The 22,916-nt window shown below is 39.9% G+C and overlaps 2 protein-coding genes across 3 annotated transcripts in view; one reads left to right on the plus strand and one right to left on the minus strand.

Annotated features, from left to right (window-relative positions):
• LOC106867063 (metabotropic glutamate receptor 8) overlaps positions 1-9,048 on the minus strand; it is a 132,143-nt gene extending 123,095 nt beyond the window's left edge. Inside the window, exon 1 of one of the 2 annotated variants that reach the window (XR_016239163.1) lies at positions 8,651-8,803. Coding sequence is in view for 1 of the 2 variants with exons in the window: in XM_089346028.1 (XP_089202154.1) it covers positions 8,651-8,668 (18 nt within the window). In the remaining variant the exon portion in view is untranslated. Of the gene's footprint in view, positions 1-8,650 lie in introns of both variants that reach the window. The other variant, XM_089346028.1, reaches the window with a different exon arrangement.
• A 187-nt stretch (positions 9,049-9,235) lies between these two features.
• Positions 9,236-22,916, plus strand: part of LOC106883575 (pre-mRNA-processing-splicing factor 8) — an 87,628-nt gene continuing 73,947 nt past the window's right edge. The window contains exons 1-4 of the mRNA XM_089346027.1: positions 9,236-9,357; positions 16,216-16,479; positions 18,067-18,235; positions 21,674-21,838. Of these exons, the coding sequence (XP_089202153.1) occupies positions 16,263-16,479; positions 18,067-18,235; positions 21,674-21,838 (551 nt within the window). The 5' untranslated portion in view covers positions 9,236-9,357; positions 16,216-16,262. The remainder of the gene's footprint in view (positions 9,358-16,215; positions 16,480-18,066; positions 18,236-21,673; positions 21,839-22,916) is intronic.

The following is a 22,916-nucleotide window of genomic DNA, read 5'->3' on the forward strand; positions in this document are numbered from 1 at the left end:
CCTTGTGCCTTCAGTAGAAAGGATTATTATTATTATTATTATTATTATTATTATTATTATTATTATTAAGGCGGTGAGCTGGCAGAATCGTTAGCATTCTGGGCAAAATGCTTAGCGCAATTTTGTCTGCTACTACATTCTGAGTTCAAATTCTGTGGAGGTCGACTTTGCCTTTCATCCTTTTAGGGTCGATTAAATAAGTACCAGTTACGCACTGGGGTCAATGTAATCAACTAAATCCCTTCCCTGAAGTTCAAGCCAAATCATGCTTCCAGTAGAAAGAATTATTTGTAATTTATGAACACCTCTCTGCAATGTAAAATATTGCTTTCAAATTTTGGCACAAGGGCAGCAAGGTCAGAGGGGAGGATAAGTTGACTAAATCAACCCCAGTATTCAACTGGTACTTATTTTATTGACCCCACCAAAAGGATGAAAGGTAAAGTCAACTTGAGCAGAATTTCAAGTCAGCAAATAAAGACGGGTCAGATGCCACTAAACATTTTGCTCGGTGTGCTAACGGTTCTGTTAGGTCACCATTTTTCTACAATGGAAAATATTACATTCATTATATAACAAGAGCACTCAGAGGGCACAAACCTCGGCCAAGGCAACACCAACCTCCTCTAAATGATTAGCCAGACATGATTTTTAAAATGAGAATATCTGAAATAAACTCCACTGCTCTCACAAACGAGAATACTAAAAATGAACCCGACTGCTCTCAAAAATTAAGTCAAAAAACAGGAAAAATAATCCAGAATCCTTGACAGTACTGGACCGATCCCAAAATCTAATCAGCTCGTACCAGTCACAAGGCTAAACATCCCTGAAAGTTCCATCCGAATCCATCCAGAGGTTCTTGAGATATCTTGCCCAAAGTTAAACAAACATGACTGGAAACGATACCTCTGCCTTTGCTAAGGCGGAAATAATAACCCCAATCACACACACAAAAAAAAAAAATGAACATACACCCTCTCCTCAACTTACGACCAAGTTCTGTTCTGACTGACAGGTCGTAAGTCAATCTGGTCATATGTCGGATTTATATCTTTCATGACTATTTTCGTTCAAATGCAGTTGTTACTTGAAAGCGACCGAGTGAGAGACAGTGGCAGGCAGTGGATACCTGGATCTGAAGGAGGCCTGCATTGCCAGATGCTGACCAAAGTCTGAAAATCGATTATCTTTTTATTTCTTTATTTTTTGTGGTCATAAGTTCAGATGGTTGTCAGTCACAAAGGTTGTAAATCGAGGAGAAATTGTAATTAAAAGAACATTATACTGTAGCTTTAAAAAAATAAAAACAAGCACAATATTGGAAACCTCATTTTGTGTTTTACCACAACTTGATGCTCTGCCCAATGCTATTGAGAACTTTCTCCATGGTCTTTCTCTCTCTATCAACTGCATATTTGACTTTGAGACAAAATATATTTTTAACAAATATTCCCTACCTTACAAAAACTATATCAGCTAAGCAAATGGCCTTCCTTAAATGTATTAAAAACGTTATTACATAATCTGATCACTATTTCAGAAAATTATCGCTGTTCTCTTTGAACATGTAAAAGGTAAATTTAGATGGGGCAAAATGAGTAAGCCAAGATAAGGCAAGTTTGCTGTTTCAGTTATCCAGAGATACATTTGAAAACAGACTCATCATCATCATCATCGTTTAACGTCCGCTTTCCATGCTAGCATGGGTTGGACGATTTGACTGAGGACTGGTGGAACCCAAAGGCTACACCAGCCTCCAATCTGATTTGGCAGAGTTTCTACAGCTGGATGGCCTTCCTAACGCCAACCACTTCGAGAGTGTAGTGGATGCTTTTACGTGTCACCAGCACGAAGGCCAGTCATGCGATACTGGCAACGGCCACGCTCAAAGTGGTGTATTATCCATCTCTAGAGAACAGAAAGATTAAAAATGCAAATAAATAAATATCTAGGTCAAATGAAAGAGGCTCATGGAAAAATAGTGCATAATATGAAATTAACAGAACTCAACTGAATTTTTTAAAAATCAACATAAAACATTGTCTATAGCTTCCTCACAATATGCTGGAGTGTTGCTTTCATGATATATTTACACACCATGCAGTTAAAAAGAATTATTGAAATTAGTCATTACTCATTTTACCCCGTTTTAGAGATCATTTTTTGAAACTTGAAAAGTATCAAATTAAACATTAGTGAGGGGGAAAAAATTGTCTTGGAATCCAACAAGGAAAAGATGATTGATTCAAAATTTATTCAGATATTTTATAGGCATAGGAGTGGCTGTGTGGTAAGTAGCTTGCTTACCAACAACATGGTTCCGGGTTCAATCCAACTGCGTGGCATCTTGGGCAAGTGTCTTCTACTATAGCCTCGGGCCGACCAAAGCCTTGTGATTGGATTTGGTAGACGGAAACTGAAAGAAGCCCGTCGTATATATGTATATATATATATATATATATATATATATATATGTGTGTGTGTGTGTGTGTGTGTTTGTGTGTCTGTGTTTGTCCCCCTAGCATTGCTTGACAAACGATGCTGTTTATGTCTCTGTCACTTAGCGGTTCGGCAAAAGATACTGATAGAATAAGTACTAGGCTTACAAAGAATAAGTCCCAGGGTCGATTTGCTCGACTAAAGGCGGTGCTCCAGCATGGCCGCAGTCAAATGACTGAAACAAGTGAAAGAGTAAAAGAGAGTATAGGTAAATTTGCCTCTTCAAGTCTCCACAATTTTAAGACATTTTATTACATATATAACATCTGTGCTCCAGCATGACAACAGCCTTAGGGCTGAAACATGTAAAAGAATAAAATACAGAACTACATGAAAATACTAATCCAAAACTGAACAGAGCACAAACATAAGCGAAGAAAGAAAAAGGAAAAGAAAGAAAAAACATTAATTCAACACCAAGCACCTCGACTGGTTGCACACCACAAGATTCAATGGAACCTACTGAAGCAAGCCAACATGCTCAAAACATTATTACAGGCAATGGTGGGGTTAAGGTGTTGCACCCACATGAGCATCACCTGACTTCTTGATAAGGCAAGCCACCAACAATGAGAAAAACTTCACTGCTAGCAGCCCAGCTCTAACAAACTTCTTAAATGCCACAGGCTGGAAGAAATGGTCCTGATACTTAAGAATTTTGTTCTATTTCGCAACAGAAGCAGTGACTCTTCCATTTACTGTGGCCTCCAGGATGTGGGAAGGAGAAAAAAGGAGTTACATCCCAGATGAGGCACCTACCTCTTACCTAGAGGCAAAGAGTAAGACCATCCAGTCTGTAAAAGGTTGATAGTTGCAATAGAGACATTAGTCTCTCTCTATCACCTTTCAACATAATTATATATGAAGAAACAGTAGAACAATTAACAACATAATAAAAATAAGTTTTATTTTTTGATGATGCTTGGTTTTGCAAGTCCCGTGTCATTCAGCTTAGCAGCCGCTGATTAACTTGTAATTGGTATTGGAAGGTTAAGAGCTTCCTTGATGCATGCCAGAGGAGCAAGTAGCTATCACATCGATGGCATCTTGGTGAAGAGTGCTTCGTTGAGGAGCGAGGTGTCGTCACGTCAAAGGTGTCGCGCTCAAGAGGCTTACAAAGTGAAACAAACTCTTTAAGTACTAGTTTTACTACGCATGCGCACTCGAGGGGCTTCCAGAACGGCAAATCCCTTGCGCATGTGCAGATAGTACTTCCTCAATGGCGGCTACAATTTTGCGCCACTACAGGTCTCTTCCCATTAATTGATAGATAATCCCACCACCACCAACAGAACTGAGGGGATATTAACTCAAGCTAGGGTCCGCTTATTATCTAAGTTTAGTGATGAGTGAAGCAACCAGCCTTTAGGCAGCAAGACAAACCATGAAAGCCGGTTCCCACTCAGAGTGCAATGGAGATGCAGAGCTCATCTAAACTGATTAGACCACCAATGTTGGCCACATACATACACACACACATATACACATTGTGGATGACTTGAAACTATATGCAAAGAATATGCACGAGATGAAAAAGAGCTTTGACCTAGTTACAATACTTTCAAAGGATATAGGGGTGGAGTGTGGTCAAGAGAAATGTTGCTATATGGTTGTGAAAAGAGGGAAAACTGTAAACAAGACTAGCAACATCTCCATCAATGACTTGACTGTTTCCCCTGTATCTGATGAAGAATGTTATAGGTATCTAGGGTTGGATGGAAACATCTTATGATGGCACCTGAAACAAAACACATGTCACCAAAAAGTATTACAGCTGAATAAAGAAAATTTGGACCTCAGAATGCTCTGCATTCAATAAAACAGTGGCCCACAATGTGTTTGCAGTGTCATTACTCATACGAACATTTGGGCTGCTTGATTGGACACTCGATGAGATCTGAGCCTTTGATGTGAAAATCCAGAAGATACTAACCAGCACACATAATTTCCACATCAACAGTGATGTAAAGTGTCTCTACCTAAAACGAAAACAAGGCAGCAGAGGTTTAATATCAATCCAGACTGCCTTTCAATGTCACATCACATCCCTTCGAAGTGCATCCCTTGACTAATGCATTCATGAGGCTGATAACATCATAAGACTTAGAAAGCAGACCCTTCAGTAGCATTCCTTGTCTGATGACCTTAAATCTATGCCCAAAGAAGTTGCATGGCTGTACCACAATGAATCATCAGTTGAAAAGATGAGCGTGTATGAGCAGAAGACCATGCATATATATGTTAGTAGAAAGCTCTGAGATGATAGTGACGTTGATCACCAAAGCAGTCTATTATGGACCAACAGCTGGCTTACAACATCACACTTTGAAGGGCATCATCATCATCATCGTCGTTTAACGTCCGCTTTCCATGCTAGCATGGGTTGGACGATTTGAATGCGGACTGGTGAAACCGAATGGCTACACCAGGCTCCAATCTGATTTGGCAGAGTTTCTACAGCTGGATGCCCTTCCTAACGCCAACCACTCCGAGAGTGTAGTGGGTGCTTTTACGTGCCACCTGCACGAAGGCCAGTCAGGTGGTACTAGCAAGCAAATACCTAATGCAGAAAAAGCAGCAAATTGTGACAACCGATGCAGATTTTGTGGAGTTAATGCTGAAGATATCACCCACATCATAAACAGTTATCTGAAAATGTCATCATGGTATCATCTACTGATGAGACACAATGTTGTGTCTAGGACATTGTATAAAAAGATCAGTAGGAGGGATAAACCTAAGGACGGAAAAAAAAAAGAACCCACAGGTGGAAGCCATACCCACTTGTAGGAAATTATCTTGCTTGTGTATTTCTTGCACTGAGTGGGTGCCACACAATTTCCCTACATCAATTTGTTTTGAAATAAGAAAAACGTCCAAACAATAATAATACTCTTTATTGTTTATGTACAATACGTACAATTTAGTCAATCTTCAACGGAACGTTACACACACAACATTCTTCCGTTTGGCACAAATCCTGGTACATTCAAAATAGACTTCTATCATGAACATATAACAAATGTTCATGAGTACAGTCAACAGCAATTGAAATATATATCTCGAAACATCTCGAATTTATGAATTGGCAACCAAAACAGCAAAACTAGAGTTGATCAAACACCTGTGAGAAACAATCTCACAGAAACTCCAGCAGCAAACGGAGTTGGTCAAATCCCATGCATCCAGGACAAGAGCGTTAGGTGAACTCTAGGTGAACACGTCGGTACGGTTCAACGGCTGCATCTCAAGTCCCAGACGCTAGCGAGGAACGCGATGAAATTTTTCCCGCCAGTTTTCAGCGCATGCTCTTGAGGGAACTTCTGTAAGCCTTCCAGAAGATTCTGACCCGCGCATGCCTGCTGAAAACTCTCAAAAATGACTTCACTACATCATCATCATCATCGTTTAACGTCCGCCTTCCATGCTAGCATGGGTTGGACGATTTGACTGAGGACTGGTGAAACCAGATGGCTGCACCAGGCTCCAATCTGATTTGGCAGAGTTTCTACAGCTGGATGCCCTTCCTAATGCCAACCACTCAGAGAGTGTAGTGGGTGCTTTTTATGTGCCACCGGCATGAAGGCCAGTCAGGCGGTACTGGCAACAGCCACGCTCAAAATGGTGTATTTTATGTGCCACCCGCACATGAGCCAGTCCAGGGGCACTGGCAATGATCTCGCTCGAAAATCCTACGAAGGCCAGTCAGGCAGTACTGGCAACGGTCACACTCTACACACTTATAATAAATAGGAACACTGCTGGAATGTCCCAGAGAAGACCTCAATAAAATGCAAGCACAATACACCTGACAATGATTTAAGATAGAGAAGAGAAACTGTGTACAGTTGTAGAAATGAGCTACCAGTAGATGTTAACATAAAGCTAAAGATCAGCGAAAAAGAAAATACACATGCTGAATTATTGAGGGATCTAAACTACTCTATCCAAATAACAAGTTCAGATTTATACCTGTAATTATTGGGGCCCTGGGATATGTAACACACTGCCTAAATACAAATCTTGAGAAATTAGGCTTCTCAAAACCAGAAAGGAGAAAGCTGATTCAATGACTACAGATCCAATCCCTCACTGGAACTATAAAACTGTGCAGAAATTTATCATTTAAGAATATATGAGCATGTCAAGATATGCAAATATCATCATTATCATCATCATCGTTTAACGTTTGCTTTCCATGCTAGCATGGGTTGGACGATTTGACTGAGGACTGGTGGACCAGGTGGCTACACCAGGCTCCAATCTGATTTGGCAGAGTTTCTACAGCTGGATGCCCTTCCTAGCACCAACTACTCCGAGAGTGTAGTGGATGCTTTTACGTGTCACCGGCACGAAGGCCAGTCAGGCAATACTGGCAACGGCCACGCTCAGAATGGTGTATTTTATGTGCCACCCGCACAAGAGCCAGTCCAGGGACACTGGCAACGATCTCGCTCGAAAGTCTTTACACATGCTGTGGGCACAAGTGCCAGAAAGGAGACGCTGGGCACAGGTGCCATCATGATTTCGCTTGCCCCAACAGGTCTTCGCAAGCTGAGTTTTGTGTCCAAATATATGCATGGGAATACATACATAACACAAAACATACAAAAATACCCTGTTGATGTTGTTGAATTTCCAATGAAAGAGCTTTGGATCTTGGTTAGAAATCGGCTCTTTCTCCATAGGCAAAAAATTTTGAAAAATTGAATCACACACACTATGTACAGTGGTGGAAATCAGCTGCCCAGCTGATGTTAATGTAATGCTAAAGATGAGTGAAAAAGAGAATAGCTACACTCAACTATTGAGAAGTCTACAATGACGCTACTCAGATTACAAGTTCAGATTTATACCGGTAATTATTGGGACTCTGGGATATGTAACACACTGTCTAAATACCAGTCTTGAGAAATTAAGTTTCTCAGAACCAGAAAGAAGAAAGCTGATTCAAAGACTACAAATCCAATCCATCACTGGAACTCTAAAACTTTCCAGAAGTTTATCATTTAAGCATGTCTAGATATGCAACTATATGCATGGGAATACATACACAAAACATACAAATCTGCATGCATACATACCCTGTTGGTGTTGTTGAAATTCCAATGAAAGAACCTTAGAAATTGGCTCTTTTTCTATTGGCAAGAAATCTAGAAATAAACATTGCACACACACACACACCTCATGAGTTTTGTCTCTTTTCTCGACTTTAAGAAAATGTGTATTTTTTATAAAATTTTCTAATTAAAATCTAATAAAAATAATAATAATAATAATAATAATAATAATAATCGTAGGGTGCACACACCTACATACCAAGACAAACTTTTCTCGAAATTTCAACTTTCATTTTGAATATATAAACATATTCATGTGTTTACAGTGACCGTAACTGAGCGGTTCGGCAAAGAGCCCGAAAGAATAAGCATTATGCTTTCAAAGAATAAGTCCTGGCGTCGATTTCTTTGACTAAAGGCGGTACTCCAGCATGACCGCAGTTAAAATGACTGAAACAAGTAAAAGAATATATTTATATGTGTGTGTGTGCCATCAGTTTTTTTCGTTATTTGCTTTTTCATCTTAAATTCCAATACAATTGTAATCTACACCGTTTGAAAGACATACTCTTTTACTTGTTTCAGTCAATTGACTGCGGCCATGCTGGAGCACCGCCTTCATCGGCGAGCAAATCGACCCCAGAGCTTATTCTTTGTAATCCTAGTACTTATTCTATCGATCTCTTTTGCCGAACCGCTATGTTACGGGGATGCAAACACACCAGCATCGGTTGTCAAGCAATGTTGGGGGGACAAACACAGACACACAAATATATATATATAAATACATATATATACGACGTGCTTCTTTCAGTTTCCGTCTACCAAATCCACTCACACAAGGCTTTGGTCGGTCCGAGGCTATAGTAGAAGACACTTGCCCAAGGTGCCACGCAGTGGAACTGAACCCTTAACCATGTGGTTGGTAAGCAAGCTACTTTATTTCATAAATATTTGCCATAAAGGCATTACAAAGAGGGGACGAACATGGACAGACAAATGTAAAAGGGGTGAAGTAGCTGTATCGATTGAATATTTACAATTTTAGATATACAATTTTAGATATACAATAATTTGATTATATTTACAATGTTCGATTGAAGCATTTCTCATTACAACCACTCCTGCGCATATGTAGAAAATTTCATTAGAAAACACCAATTCTTCTAGAAGTTATGAGGGAACAGTGGAGGCGCAATGGCCCAGTGGTTAGGGCAGCGGACTCGCGGTCATAGGATCGCGATTTCGATTCCTAGACCGGGCGTTGTGAGTGTTTATTGAGCGAAAACACCACAACTTTCTCTCACTCTTTCTGTTGTACCTGTAATTCAAAGGGCCAGCCTTGTCACGCTGAATATCCCCGAGAACTACGTTAAGGGTACAAGTGTCTGTGGAGTGCTCAGCCACTTGCACGTTAATTTCACGAGCAGGCTGTTCCGTTGATCGGATCAACTGGAACCCTCGACGTCGTAAGCGACGGAGTGACAACAACAATGAAGGAAGAAAGTCAGAGGGTGGGGGAGGGCACATAACTAAACATGTGCGAGTCAAGCATTGAAAATCAATTAAACAACATACGTAAGAGTTATCGTTCTTCGCCGAAAACAAAGCGAACGAAACACACAGAAACATAAATAAATAAATATTAAAAAAAACCCACTCAACCGGAAGTTGTTAATCCGGAAGTACGTCCAAATCACCGCCATATTGCTCTCATGTCGTTAGAAGTGACTTAAACGAAACATTTCTGAGGACATTTGGAAGGGTTTTTATGTAATTTCTGTTGTACATTTTGGTAAGTTTCCACTGATTTTAATTCATTCGAGGGTTATTTATGGCATCGGAATTATTTCAGACCTTGCTTGAATGTGCATTCGGTTTATTTTTACTTGTTTATTGTTGTTAACGATTTTTACTTTGTTGCTAACGGCAGATGCAATCCATGAGGTTTAGCGCGCTGTTTCTCCCCTTTTTTTGGCCTAGGAACCCCTTTTCATTCCTATTTTACTCACGGTTAGACATTCATATAGCAATTCGATGTCTATAATATCTTTTTTAATTAAAACATTTATAAGGAATCGTATAAAAAATTGGGTCAAACTGAAAGGTTTGACCCGGTGGGAAATAAAAAATTAAATATTCTAGTTAAATATTTTGTGTATTGTAGAAATATAGCCAGTTTATTGAACCTAAATTATAACAACAAAATCTTATATGGACCCTGGTTGAGAAACCTCACGTTTAGGGTGTCGATTATGTTATCAACAGCCCGTAGCATTTTGTTTTACACCACGGGCCGGTTTTATGCAGGACAATTTTTCAAAGTCCGTGTTTAGTGGCGATGATCAAACTCATACATAACAAAATGCACAATACATAATTTTATTATTATACACACACACACACATATATATCTATATATTTACAATGCATAAGGAGACTGGTACATCTTTAGATTTTTCTTTTAATTTAACAGTTAATTATACAGCATTAGTCGTTTCAACTAACTACTTATGCTGTATAATTAACTGTAATATTGTAAACATTAACCAATGTATCAATCTCTGTATTCTTTGTAATTGTTTTGGATTTACACTGCCGAAAATGTTCGTAATCCAGCGAAATATATCCAGATTTTTACCCATCGGTTGAATCCCAGTGGTATTGCTCACCCAAAGCGAGCCTTGGTGCTTCTTAACTACTTGACGTGGTTAGTCGGAATCTGGAACATATCTGTGATGCTGCCTGAATAATCTATCCTTAAATACTCACCACACACACACACACACATATCTATCTATCTCTATCTATATATATATATATATATATATATACAAAAATAAGAGAAATGACCAGCAAAGGTGGACTCCTATATGCTAGAAATAGATGCCGAATCACCTAACCACGAAGAATATGGTCTCAGAAAAAATTTCAGCGAGACATATTCTTCGTGGTTAGGTGATTCGTCATCTATTTCTAGCATATAGGAGTCCACTTTTGCTGATCATTCCTCTTATTTTTGTATGTAATATAATTTTAATCTTCGTTTTTTTTTTTTTAAATATGCTAGACCACTGGTTTTAATTGATTAATATCAATTTCTACCCTTATTAAATTATATATATATATATATATATATATATATATATATATATATATATATATATGGTAATCTTCAAGTTTAGGGGGATAAAAAATAAATAAAAATATTCAAGGGAAGTAACTGAACGTCTTACCAGTATTCTCCGTACATCTCTGTTTATAAATAAATCACACACGTGATTTGATTGACGTTAGGGTGAGGGTGTGATTTATTTATAAACAACTAGAAGAAAACGGATAATACTGGTAAGTCGTTCAGTTATTTCCCTTGAATATTTTTATTAATTTTTTTTTATCCCCCTAAACTTGAAGATTACCATATATATATATATATATATATATATATATATATATATATATATATATATATATACATATATATATATATAAACGCTTACGCAGGTAATGTATAATGCAAAGATATCCTGCAGGCTGCGATAATCCATAAGATTTTAAAATATATTCATTGTGTGCGACCCACTGGTTTATTCGTGTGTGTGTGCCTGTGCGGATTACATATATATATTGTACAACACAACGTGCGCAGTGTATACATTTGTGTGTGTGTGTGTATGGATCCATTTTATGTATATAAATACGTAATGAAACGTGTATACGTGTGTGTACATATTTATGTGCGTATGTCGATCTGTGTAATACTATCATGTATATGTAATATATATCATAAAGACACACACATGATATAGGATATAAACACATAAATTGACCGTAAACACAATGGGGCTAATGCAATTCACTACGATCTCTTTCATGTAAACAAAATCAAAAGTTTTAATTTAGTGGGGTGGACTAAAAAAAAACAAAGAAAAAAATTTGCATATTTTTAATCTCTCGACATCTAAAACGTAGGAATCCGTTTATTGTCATCGCTTTGGAACAAAGCTTTTTTGATGACTATAAGCAGCTGGCTGGGTCTGATAAGATTAAACAAAAAATGTTAAATTTCATAACCGATTCATAACATTTGAAGTTATAAAGGTAGAGATGGACTATATGTAATCTGAACCTTTCCCCTCCCTTATTTATTTATTTATTTTTTTTTTTTACGGAATCCCACGTTTTAGGCTATGGAAATTCCGATTCTGAAAAAAAATTGTTTGAAAAATTTCAATCCCCCTCCCACCAAGCAGGCTATTTACATGCTAGAAATAACAGCCAAATCTCACAAAACTAGTGTTAGGTTTAGGGTTACGGTCAGGGTTTGAGTTAGGGTTGGGTTTTTACCCTGTGGATCTATATAAAAACCGGTGGGGGGGGGGGCGATCGAAATTTTGAAATTGAGATTTTTGAAAAAAAATTTTCAGAATCGGAATCTCCATAGCCTAAAACGTGGGATTCCGTAAAAAAAAAAAAAAGAAAAAAAATAAGCTCTCACAGTGTGTATGGTTGTATGTGTACATACATACATGATGTGCTCGGTATAGATCTGGGAAGACCATAGTTCAAATAATTACTTAATACTTAGAGACTATATAGCTACAGTGGAGCCACGTAGCATGGTAGTTAGGGTTTCCGACTGATGATCATAAGATTGTGATTTCGTTTCCTGACCGGACAATGCGTTGTGTTCTTGAGCAAGATACTTCATTTCACGTTGCTCCTGTCCACCCAGCTGGCAAAAATGAGTAACCCTGCAACGGACCGGTGTTCCGTCCAGGATGGGAATATATACGTCATGGAAACAGGGGTCAAAACTAAAGGGTTTGACAGTGAGAAATAAAAAAATAAGATATTCTAATAGGTGTAAAACAACTTGCTGCGAACGAATATGAAGAAAAAAACTCGCGAACGGGGTGGGGTGGGGGGGTGGAGAGTGACCTCGGAACATTCACATCGTGAATGTTCCGAGACGCCTCACCGGAGCCAAGAAACAAAAGAAAAATAGTGTAATAGATGTAAAACGACTAGCTCTGAACGAATATGAAAAAAAAAAAGAAATGCGCTCCCGCGAAAGGCGGGGTGGGGAGAGGACTCGGAACATACACATCGTCACACATACACACTCACTGTGAGTGTGTGTGTGTGACGATGTGAATGTTCCGAGTCCCCCCCCCCCGTTCGCGAGCGCGCATTTTTTCCTTCATATACGTTCCCAGCAAGTTGTTTTACACCTATTAGACTATTTTTTAAAAAAACTTTGTCACCGGGTCAAACACTATAATTCAGAGGCCATTGAATGACGCAAAACAAAAAGCACACCATGTGGCAGTATGACCTCACCCGATGATGCCTGAGGGCCACATCAAGTGACTGCTAGCAGCAGAAGCCGGAACTGCAATGGGCTTGTCCCACAGAGAACACTTCTGGTTACTTTTGGGTACCTCCTCATTTGTGTGATGTGTGTCAGTATGTATGTATGTGTGCACTCTCAGCCCCCCCCCCCCCCCCCATGTTAAATCCTGATACAATCGAGATCCACAGCATCCGAAAGGTATTTGGAGAAAATTTCATTTAACAAAAAACATTTTTCTGGAAGTTACGAGGAAACAAAGTCAAGGAAAGGACATCAAAGTGTAATTACGTCCCTGCTTGTTTCTGAAAGTGGAGGTGGTGATATATGCCAAAAGGATTTTTTTTCTAAAGAATAAAAAGTTTAGAATGGTATAACAATGCACTATAGAACAAAAAATGGACTATATACCTGTTGTAATTTGGTTATCTATAGTCCGATGATATTTCGGAATTACAATTCCTTCTTCAGATCTTCTTAGCTGGAGTCTCTGCTATAAACTGTTTTCCTTTTTTCGGAAGCATCTCAGTGCATTGTTATACCATTCTAAACTTTTTATTCTTTACAAACAATACACAATGCTTCAAGCGAACTACAATACTCTCTGATTTTTTTTTCTGTTTTAAATATAAAAAAAAACAATTCTTTGGGGAACGATCATTCAGTAACTTGTTCATGGCCTTGTTAGTGGATTTGGCAGACGGAAACTGTAAGAAACCCCATTATATATGTATGTATGTTTGTGTTTCTTTGTCTTAAAATTGCATAACAGTTGTAGATGAGTGGCACTGTCATATGAGCAGTGTCGTTTATTTCCAATATTCTGTAGAAGCAACTCTGACCAAGGGAAATATTACCTTGTTTGAAAATTAGCGAGAGTTGGCAATCGGAAAGGCCTGGCTGTAGAAAATCTGCCTCGTTAGACTGCCCATTCATTGAAAAGTGGGGCCTAAATACAACGATGATATATAGATATAGGCACAAGTTTGGCTGTGTGATAGGAAGTTTGTTTCCCAACCACATGGTTCTGGGATCAGTCCCACTACGTGGTGACTTGTGTAAGTGTCTTCTACTATAACCTTGGCCAACCAAAGCCTTGAGAGTAAATTAGGTAGTTGGAAACTGAAACAAACTATCATCATCATCATCGTCGTTTAACGTCCGCTTTCCATGCTAGCATGGGTTGGACGATTTGACTGAGGACTGGTGAAACCAGATGGCTACACCAGGCTCCAATGTGATTTGGCAGAGTTTCTACAGCTGGATGCCCTTCCTAACGCCAACCACTCTGAGAGTGTAGTGGGTGCTTTTACGTGTCACCCACATGAAGACCAGTCAGGCGGTACTGGCAATGGCCACGCTTGAAATGGTGTATTTTATGTGCCACCCGCACAAGAGCCAGTCCAGGGGCACTGGCAACGATCTCGCTCGAAAGTCCTTAGACATGCCGCGGGCAATAGTGCCAGAAAGGCGACGCTGGGCACAGGTGCCATCACAATTTCGCTTTCGCTTGCCCCAACAGGTCTTCGCAAGCTGAGTTTCGTGTCCAATGAAGGAGACGATGTTGGCATGGGTGCCAGTCGTCGAATTTAATTCGATTTTGATGTTTTGAAACGTCACAATATATTTCAGCAATGTGGAAATTTTATTCATCAAAGTAAGTACCACTACTATAAACACATTTTTGCCAACGAGTTACGAGTGTGTTTATTCCGGTAACATGGAAATCTGGAGTTCTGAACTTGATGAACTTTCAGCATCAGTTTGATTTTTGAACTCCTTCTCTCACAGGAAACCATCAGGGTGCTTGGAAAACTGGTAGTCGTTAAGAGAAAGCTCTGGGGAATAAGCTGGGTGGGGAAGAACTTCGTAACGAAGTTTCCTCAACATCTGGAGCGTCATTAGTGAAACATGTGGTTGAACATTATCATAAAGAATGATTGGCCCTCTTCTGTTGATCAGGGAAGTTGCAGTTTTCCATTCGTTTTGGCAATTTCTTGGCAATATGTTTCTGCAGTAATGGTTTTTCTGGCTTTTAAGAAGGTATAATGGATGAGTCCAGCAGTACGCCAGCAAACAGTCACCATTAACCTTCCCTTGAAGTTGCTAGCCTTGTGCCAAAATTTGAAACCAGTATTATTGTGCCAGGCAAGTTGCTTAGTGGTATTTCATCGGTCTTTACATTCTGAGTTCAAATTCTGCTGAGGTTGACTTTGCCTTTCATCCTTTTGGGGGTTGATAAATTAAGTACTAATTTATGGGGGTCGATGTAATTATCTAGCCCCCTCCCACCAAATTTCAGGGCTTGTACCTTTAGTAGAAAGGATTATTAGTATCATTATTTTACAGTGGCGAGCTGGCTGAGTCGTTAACACACCGGGCAAAATGCTAAGCAGCATTTCCTCCATTGCTATGTTCTGAGTTCAAATTCTGCTGAGGTCGACTTTGTCTTTCATCCTTTCAGGGTCAATAGATTAAGTACCAGTGTAACACTGGGTTCGATGTAATCAACTAGTCCCCTTTCCCCCGAATTTCAGCCTTGTGCTTTTAGTAGAAAGTATTATTATTATTATTATTATGGGCACAGATTCGACGTCAGGCACAAGAACAGTAGTTCAACAGAACTTGATGAACATTTCGTTTCAAGCGGCTGCAATTTTGAAGAAGATTTAAAAGTGCACATTCTCAGAAAATATTCTGAATGTACCCCACTTTCACTTCTCAGAATGTATGAGGAGAAATATGTTTGCGGGTTATTGACATCACGCCCTGGAGGAATGAATAAGATGACAGGAGAATATCATCAAATTTATACAAAACTGTTTGATTGAATATTCTTCTTTCTCTCTTTTTCTTTCTTTTTTTCTGTCGTTTTCCTTTTTCCATTTTTTTTCTTTCTTTCTGCTTGTTATAAAACTTAAAAACTGATGAGGTCATTCCATCAACGTATGGACGCTGGTTACTCTCGTTCATAGTTTACGTTTGGTTTCTGAAATTTTGAATTTTCAATCACCTTTTGTTTTGAACTTGACAAAGACAGACGTTCTGTCGAAATATTGTTTAAAGAATAAAACATCTATACAATCGAATCGCACTCTTCGTCTTGACTATTTACCTTCGTGAAGAGTTACGTCAATCCTTTTTTAAAATATTATTATTATTATTATTGTATGTTTCAGTCCCACTCTTTTTTGTATTGTCCTGTAACATTCCCAGTCTTTTATATGGACCCTTCAGTGATTAATAATTAAAAAGTTACCTTTATTATTTTAAATTTATTTTGTGTATGTTTATTTCCAGGTTCAATTTGTATAGCTTTAACGTGAGCGAAAAACGCGGGGGAAAAGATGGCGTTTCCCTACGTGTTCACCCCGACTGGTCAGCCACTGTTGCTGACTGGTCAGCCAGTGTTGATCACTGGTCAACAACCAATGCAGATGCAACTGGCACCTCAACTACAACCACAACCACCCCCACAGTTACCGCCTATACCACAGCCACCACCACAGCCCGTGCAGCCAAAACCCCCAGATTACATGTCGGAGGAGAAACTGCAGGAGAAAGGTATGTACCCCATTGCATTGTTTCCTGTATTTACAGCATGTGACTTTGACAAGCAAATGAGAAAGACTGGGTGCTGGTCTCTTGATTTGCTAGAAACAACAGTTCAGGTTTCTCTGAAAAATTAACGAAGTATGTATTCATCATCGTCGTCGTTTAACGTCCGCTTTCCATGCTAACATGGGTTGGACGATTTGACTGGGGACTGGTGAAACCAGATGGCTACACCAGGCTCCAATCTGATTTGACAAAGTTTCTACAGCTGGATGCCCTTCCTAACGCCAACCACTTCGAGAGTGTAGTGGGTGCTTTTACGTGCCACCGGCACGAAGGCCAGTCAGCCGGTACTGGCAACAGCCACGCTCAAAATGGTGTATTTTATGTGCCACCCGCACAAGAGCCAGTCCAGAGGCACTGACAACGATCTTGCTCAAAAGTCCTTACACATGCCACGGGCACAAGTGCCAGAAAGGCGACGCTGGGCACAGGTGCCATCACGATTTTGCTTTCGCTTGCCCCAACAGGTCTTCGCAAGCTGAGTTTCGTGTCCAATGAAGGAGACGACGTTGGCATGGGTGCCAGTCATCAAATTTAACTCGATTTCGATTTCACTTGTCTCAGAAAATGTAATCAAGACATGAGGGTCAGCTCATGGGTTGACCAAGATCTCTTATGGAATGCGACCAAAAGAGGTTTATTTTTCAACATAGTCCTCCTTTGCAGTTCACACACTTCTTCCGTCAGTGTTGCAGTGCTTGGATCCCATTGGTGAGGAAGATTTCATCGTGTTGGTCAAAAAACTCATGAACAGATATGATATCATCATCACTGCAATACTGGTTCCCAGCCGAGTGTTTTTTTTTCATGTTGGGGAACCAATGATAGTCAGATGGGGCCAAATCAGGAGAATTGAGAGGGTGATCATTGAAACCAAAGGCTTATTTGCTGGAGCACATTCCTGATGAAACAATACCACCTTCACCAATTTTCTTGGCCATTTGTAACTGCCTCAACAAGTTAGCATGGTATTCTCTATTGATGGTGTGGCCCTTTTGAAGATAGTCAATAAACACAATCCCTTTTGCATGACAAATAACTGAGGCCATCACTTTCCTTGCAGATGAAATTTTTCGATGTTGTTGTTGTTGTTTTTATTATTATTATTATTGTTCAGGTCGTTGCCTGGAATGAAACTTGGAATCTTGAGGTTAGTAGCCCATGCTCTTAACCACTACACCATATGCCCGTAGTGGTTAAGAGCATGGGCTACTAATCCCAAGATTCCGAGTCCGATTCCAGACAGTGACCTGAATAATATTAATAATAATAACATTGAAAAATACCTTAGGAATGAGAACCCAGGTTCGAAATTTCCCCAAGGCACCTGATGAAGGTTGGAGGGTATATCAGCCGAAACATGTTAACAACAAACAAGATGAGGTCAAATATCCGTCAAATGTAAATAATGTACATAATTCCTCATCTCTTAAATATAGAACTGTAAAATTAATATACATTTTATGATATATTAATGATGACAATAGTTGATTCCTTATATGGTTATTATTATTTTTTGTTTGTTTACTTCAGCTCGTAAATGGCAACAGCTGCAGTCAAAGAGATATGCAGACAAACGCAAGTTTGGATTTGTTGATGCCCAGAAAGAGGAGATGCCCCCAGAGCATGTACGCAAGATCATTCGGGATCATGGTGATATGACCAACAGGAAATTCCGACATGACAAAAGAGTCTATTTAGGGTAAGTACCATCATCATTATCATCATCGTTAACAAGAATAGTTTTTGTGGGTCAACAGAGAGGCCTTTATGCTTGGTCTTTCTAGGCATATTATGTGACGTCTTGGGCAAGTACCTCCTTCCATGATATCAAAGAGACCAATGCCCGGTGAGTGAAATTTAGTCAACGGAAACACTTCAGAATTCTGGTGACTTGGCAGAATCGATAGAACATCATCATCATCATCATCGTCGTTTAACGTCCGCTTTCCATGCTAGCATGGGTTGGACGATTTGACTGAGAACTGGTGAAACCAGATGACTACACCAGGCTCCAATCTGATTTGGCAGAGTTTCTACAGCTGGATGCCCTTCATAACGCCAACCACTCTGAGAGTGTAGTGGGTGCTTTTACGTGCCGCCGGCACAAAGGCCAGTCAGGCGGTACTGGCAACGGCCACGCTCAAAATGGTGTATTTTATGTGCCACCCGCACAAGAGCCAGTCCAGGGGCACTGGCAACGATCTCGCTCGAAAGTCCTTACACATGCCGCGGGCACAAGTGCCAGAAAGGCGACGCTGGGCACAGGTGCCATCACAATTTCGCTTTCGCTTGCCCCATGGATAAAAAGACCCATGGTATTTGTTCTGATTCTCTGCTCTCTGGACTTTCGTCGTTGGCTTCCTGCATGAGACCTCCATCTTGTCTGCTTCTGTCGTTGCAGGTGAGAATGTTGAAGTGGTTGACTGCTTCACTTACCTTGGCAGTGTGATCCATAGCAGCATTAGCTACGAGGCTGAAGTCTTGAAAAGACTCGGGTGTGCTGATGCTGGTCGATGAACACCAAGTTGTCACATCAACCAGATCTTCAGAGAACAACACAATCTACAGGATCCAACTCGGAGAGTCAAGCAGCATGACCATTGGTTGGACTCCCTATTCATGGGTGTTTGCTGCTGATTATATCTGAGCAGGATGACAAACGTTTGGGTTTTCAGGTCTCTAGTTCTTCCTGTTCTATAGTTACGAGACTTGGACACTGTCCATGGCCCTTTAGAGCCACTTAACCCTTTCGTTACTATATTTCTGACCAAAATACACCCCTCCTGAGTTTCAATTAGATTCTAAAATAATCATGAATTTAGACTAGTCTTATTAAACACCTATAACTTTTTTATTTATCAACATATTAATGTGATATTTGGAACATAATTAAAGAAAGGGTTCTTAATCAATTCTATTGCATAATTTTTGTCTCTGGGGTACTGCTAGTGTCTCTCACATGTAAATATTGGTTCAGCTTCACGAATCGTACTCGTTCATAATACTGGAAATATATTCATCGCCAAAAGGTTCCTGATCGCTCCAGTAATTTGTTATTCTGGGTAAATGTCTAATACCCATAATAATATTTATGGCAAAAAATGCCCGTATTTCATCTACGGTTGCAGGAAACCACAAGCTATCTGTTTTTCCGGCTTGTTTACATTCTGCGTAACAATTTGTTTCCGCAGTAATCATTTCAAACAAGCATGCTGGAAAAAATAAGAAAAAAAAGTCTAAAGGTTTCGCTTCCTGAGAAAGACTGTGGGTAGACCCTGTCTCCTCAGAAAAATTGTTAATAAAAATATTTTTAAAATCTTTACTCCATTCTGGTGTAAAATCACCCTCACTGTCGCCGTCGCTGCTTTCAGTTTCGGATACAGAAATATCCGATTCATTATCGTTCACCACATGCTTTTGTAGCTCATTCATTCTTTTCTTCGATATCTCCATATCTTCTGTTGAAAAACCTTCAAATTCGGAATCACTGCTTGATAGCATGAAACTCCTCTCCATCTTCAAAGTTGAAAAAAATTAACGCCGCAAAAATAGTGGGAAAAAAATCTTCCAAAATTCACTGAGTTCAAATATCACGCCAAACAATGTCGGAGACAATAACTCAACTGTTTGCAAAGTGAAATCAGGTGTTTTAATGAATGTACTAATGAGATTTGGGTTCAAATATACGTTTAAATAACAATGGGTACTCTTGGCCAGTTTGGTCTGATGAACCAAAAAATTTTTCGGCTGGTTACAGCCGGGTTAGTGACAAAAGGGTTAAACTCCTTTGGTTCCAGGATACTTTGCGGGCTTATTGGTTGTCATTGGTTGTATTTCATATTCAACTTGTGACTACACCCAGAAATTGGGATCTGTCCTGCTACTTGCATGATCTGGGAGTGTCAGTTCAGATGGTTTGGTCATGATACAAAGACGGCTGTTTTAATTAAATACTATCTCAATTGCGTACACTGAATTTTTATTCATCCAGGCAGCTATTTGCAACATCAGTGAATATTTTCTTTTCATTTGTCCAATATCAGGTGTTCTTGTTGGTCACTGCTGAGATGGTTTTCATTTCCCTCCAATATATATTGTGTTTCATAAGCGCAGTATAACTATAGGTGTTTTTTCAGGATAAATACTGCAGTAACTAGTCTATGAACAGTGTGTAAACATTAAGTATGATACATAGATGGCTTTTTAAATTTAATACTACCTCAGTTGTTTATATTATTTTGCCAAACTGTCAAGTTATAGAGATGTAGACACATGAACACCAATTGTCAAGTGGTGATGGGGGACAAACACTTACAGAAAGACACACACACATACATAATAGGCTTCCTTCAGTTTTTGTCTACCAAATTCACCCATAAGTTGGCCAAAAGCTGTAGTAAAAGGCACCTTCCTATGGTGCAATGTAGTAGGACTGAACTCGGAGCCATGTGGTTAGGAAGCAAGCTTCTTCTCACAGAGTCATGCCTGCAACTATAATGTTTATTCATCATCGTCGTCATCATTTAATGCCCATTGTCCATGCTGACATAGGTTGAACAGTATGACCAGTCTGATTTGGCATGGTTTCTACAGCTGGATGCCCTTCCTAACACCAAACACTTTACAGAATATACTGGGTGCTTTTAATGTGGCACTGCATGGACGCTTATACATGTTGCCACACTGGTGCTTTTTCATGTTGCCACACAGGTGCTTACACATGTCCTTGCACAGGCTTTTTTACGTGGCACCACACTGGCATGTGCATGTGGTACTGCACGAGGACTTTTACATGATGTTGTCATCATCATCATCATCATCATCGTTTATCATCCGCTTTCCATGCTAGCATGGGTTGGGCGATTTGACTGAGGAACCAGATGGCTGCACCAGGCTCTAATCTGATCTGGCAGAGTTTCTACAGCTGAATGCCCTTCCTAATGCCAACCACTCCGAGAGTGTAGTGGGTGCTTTTACGTGCCACGAGCATGAGGGCCAGTCAGGCGCTCAGGACATTTTTACGTGGCAGTGCTGCATAAAAGCGTTTATTGTTTTTGTAATAAAATCCTTAATTGTTTTATGTATGGTTGTGTTAATACTTGTTGTTTTTAAAACCCCTTGTATTTTACCTTTGCAGGGCCCTCAAATACATGCCTCATGCTGTCATGAAGCTACTGGAGAACATGCCAATGCCCTGGGAACAGATCCGAGATGTGAAGGTCCTCTACCATATCACCGGTGCCATAACATTTGTTAATGAAATCCCTTGGGTTGTCGAGCCCATTTACATCGCACAGTGGGGGTAAGTGAAGTTTATCACCATCATCATCATCACTAACGATTATTATCACTAGTGATGATCATCATAGTAATCATCATCATCGTTGTCAGTGTCATCATAACGTCAGTCATCATCAACACCACCATGACCATCATCATAAGCGTAACATTGTCACCACCCCCACCCCCACTCTCATCAACATCATTACTATCATCATGATAGCGAGTCAGGGAGAGAGCTTCTTTGTGGTGACTAAAGATGCTAGAAATAGCAGTAAGACTTCCTTCCTTTCAAATCACACCCTACAACCCTCTGAGTCAGAAACAAACGGGATTTCTTCCAGAAAAGCTTCATCAAATGCAGGAGCGGCCATTTTCGTTTGGTAAAAAATCCAAAAGAAACTGCGATTGATTTCAAAGCTTCATTACATTGTGGTTAGTATTTAAGCAATGAGAATGGCATCACAAAATGGAAGTTTAGCCTCTTCACATTTTATCATGCATATTTTCGTTTGGAGATGTCTAGTAGAAATATATATTTGAAAGAAAATATACATTGACTTTACTCTGAGGTGTCTGTCACTTATTTCTAACTCGAATTACTTTGTTCATGATGTTATTCCTGGTTTCTATCCTTAACTATCAGTACTTATCATTTCTCACTAAACTCCGCTTGTGAAGACCTGTTGGGGCAAGCGAAAGTGAAATCATGATGGCACCAGTACCAGTAAATCACTAAGAGCACCGTCCGAGCGTGATCGTTGCCAGAGCACCAGCTGTCTGGCTTCCGTGCCGGGGGCACGAAAATAGCTCCGTTTGAGCGTAATCGTTACCAACGTTGCCTTCCTGGCACGTGAAAAGACATTCGAGCGAGTTCATTGCCAGTACCGCTGGACTGGCTCCTGTGCACGTAAAATACACCATTTTGAGCGTGGCCGTTGCCAGTACCTCCTGACTGGCCTTCGTGCCGGCGGCACGTAAAAGCACCCACTACACTCTCGGAGTGGTTGGCGTTAGGAAGGGCATCCAGCTGTAGAAACTCTGCCAAATCAGATTGGAGCCTGGTGTAGCCATCTGGTTTCACCAGTCCTCAGTCAAAT

The sequence above is a fragment of the Octopus bimaculoides genome, chromosome 30 (genome assembly GCF_046866305.1).
Source record: "Octopus bimaculoides isolate indiv1 chromosome 30, ASM4686630v1, whole genome shotgun sequence".
Lineage (NCBI taxonomy): Eukaryota > Metazoa > Mollusca > Cephalopoda > Octopoda > Octopodidae > Octopus > Octopus bimaculoides.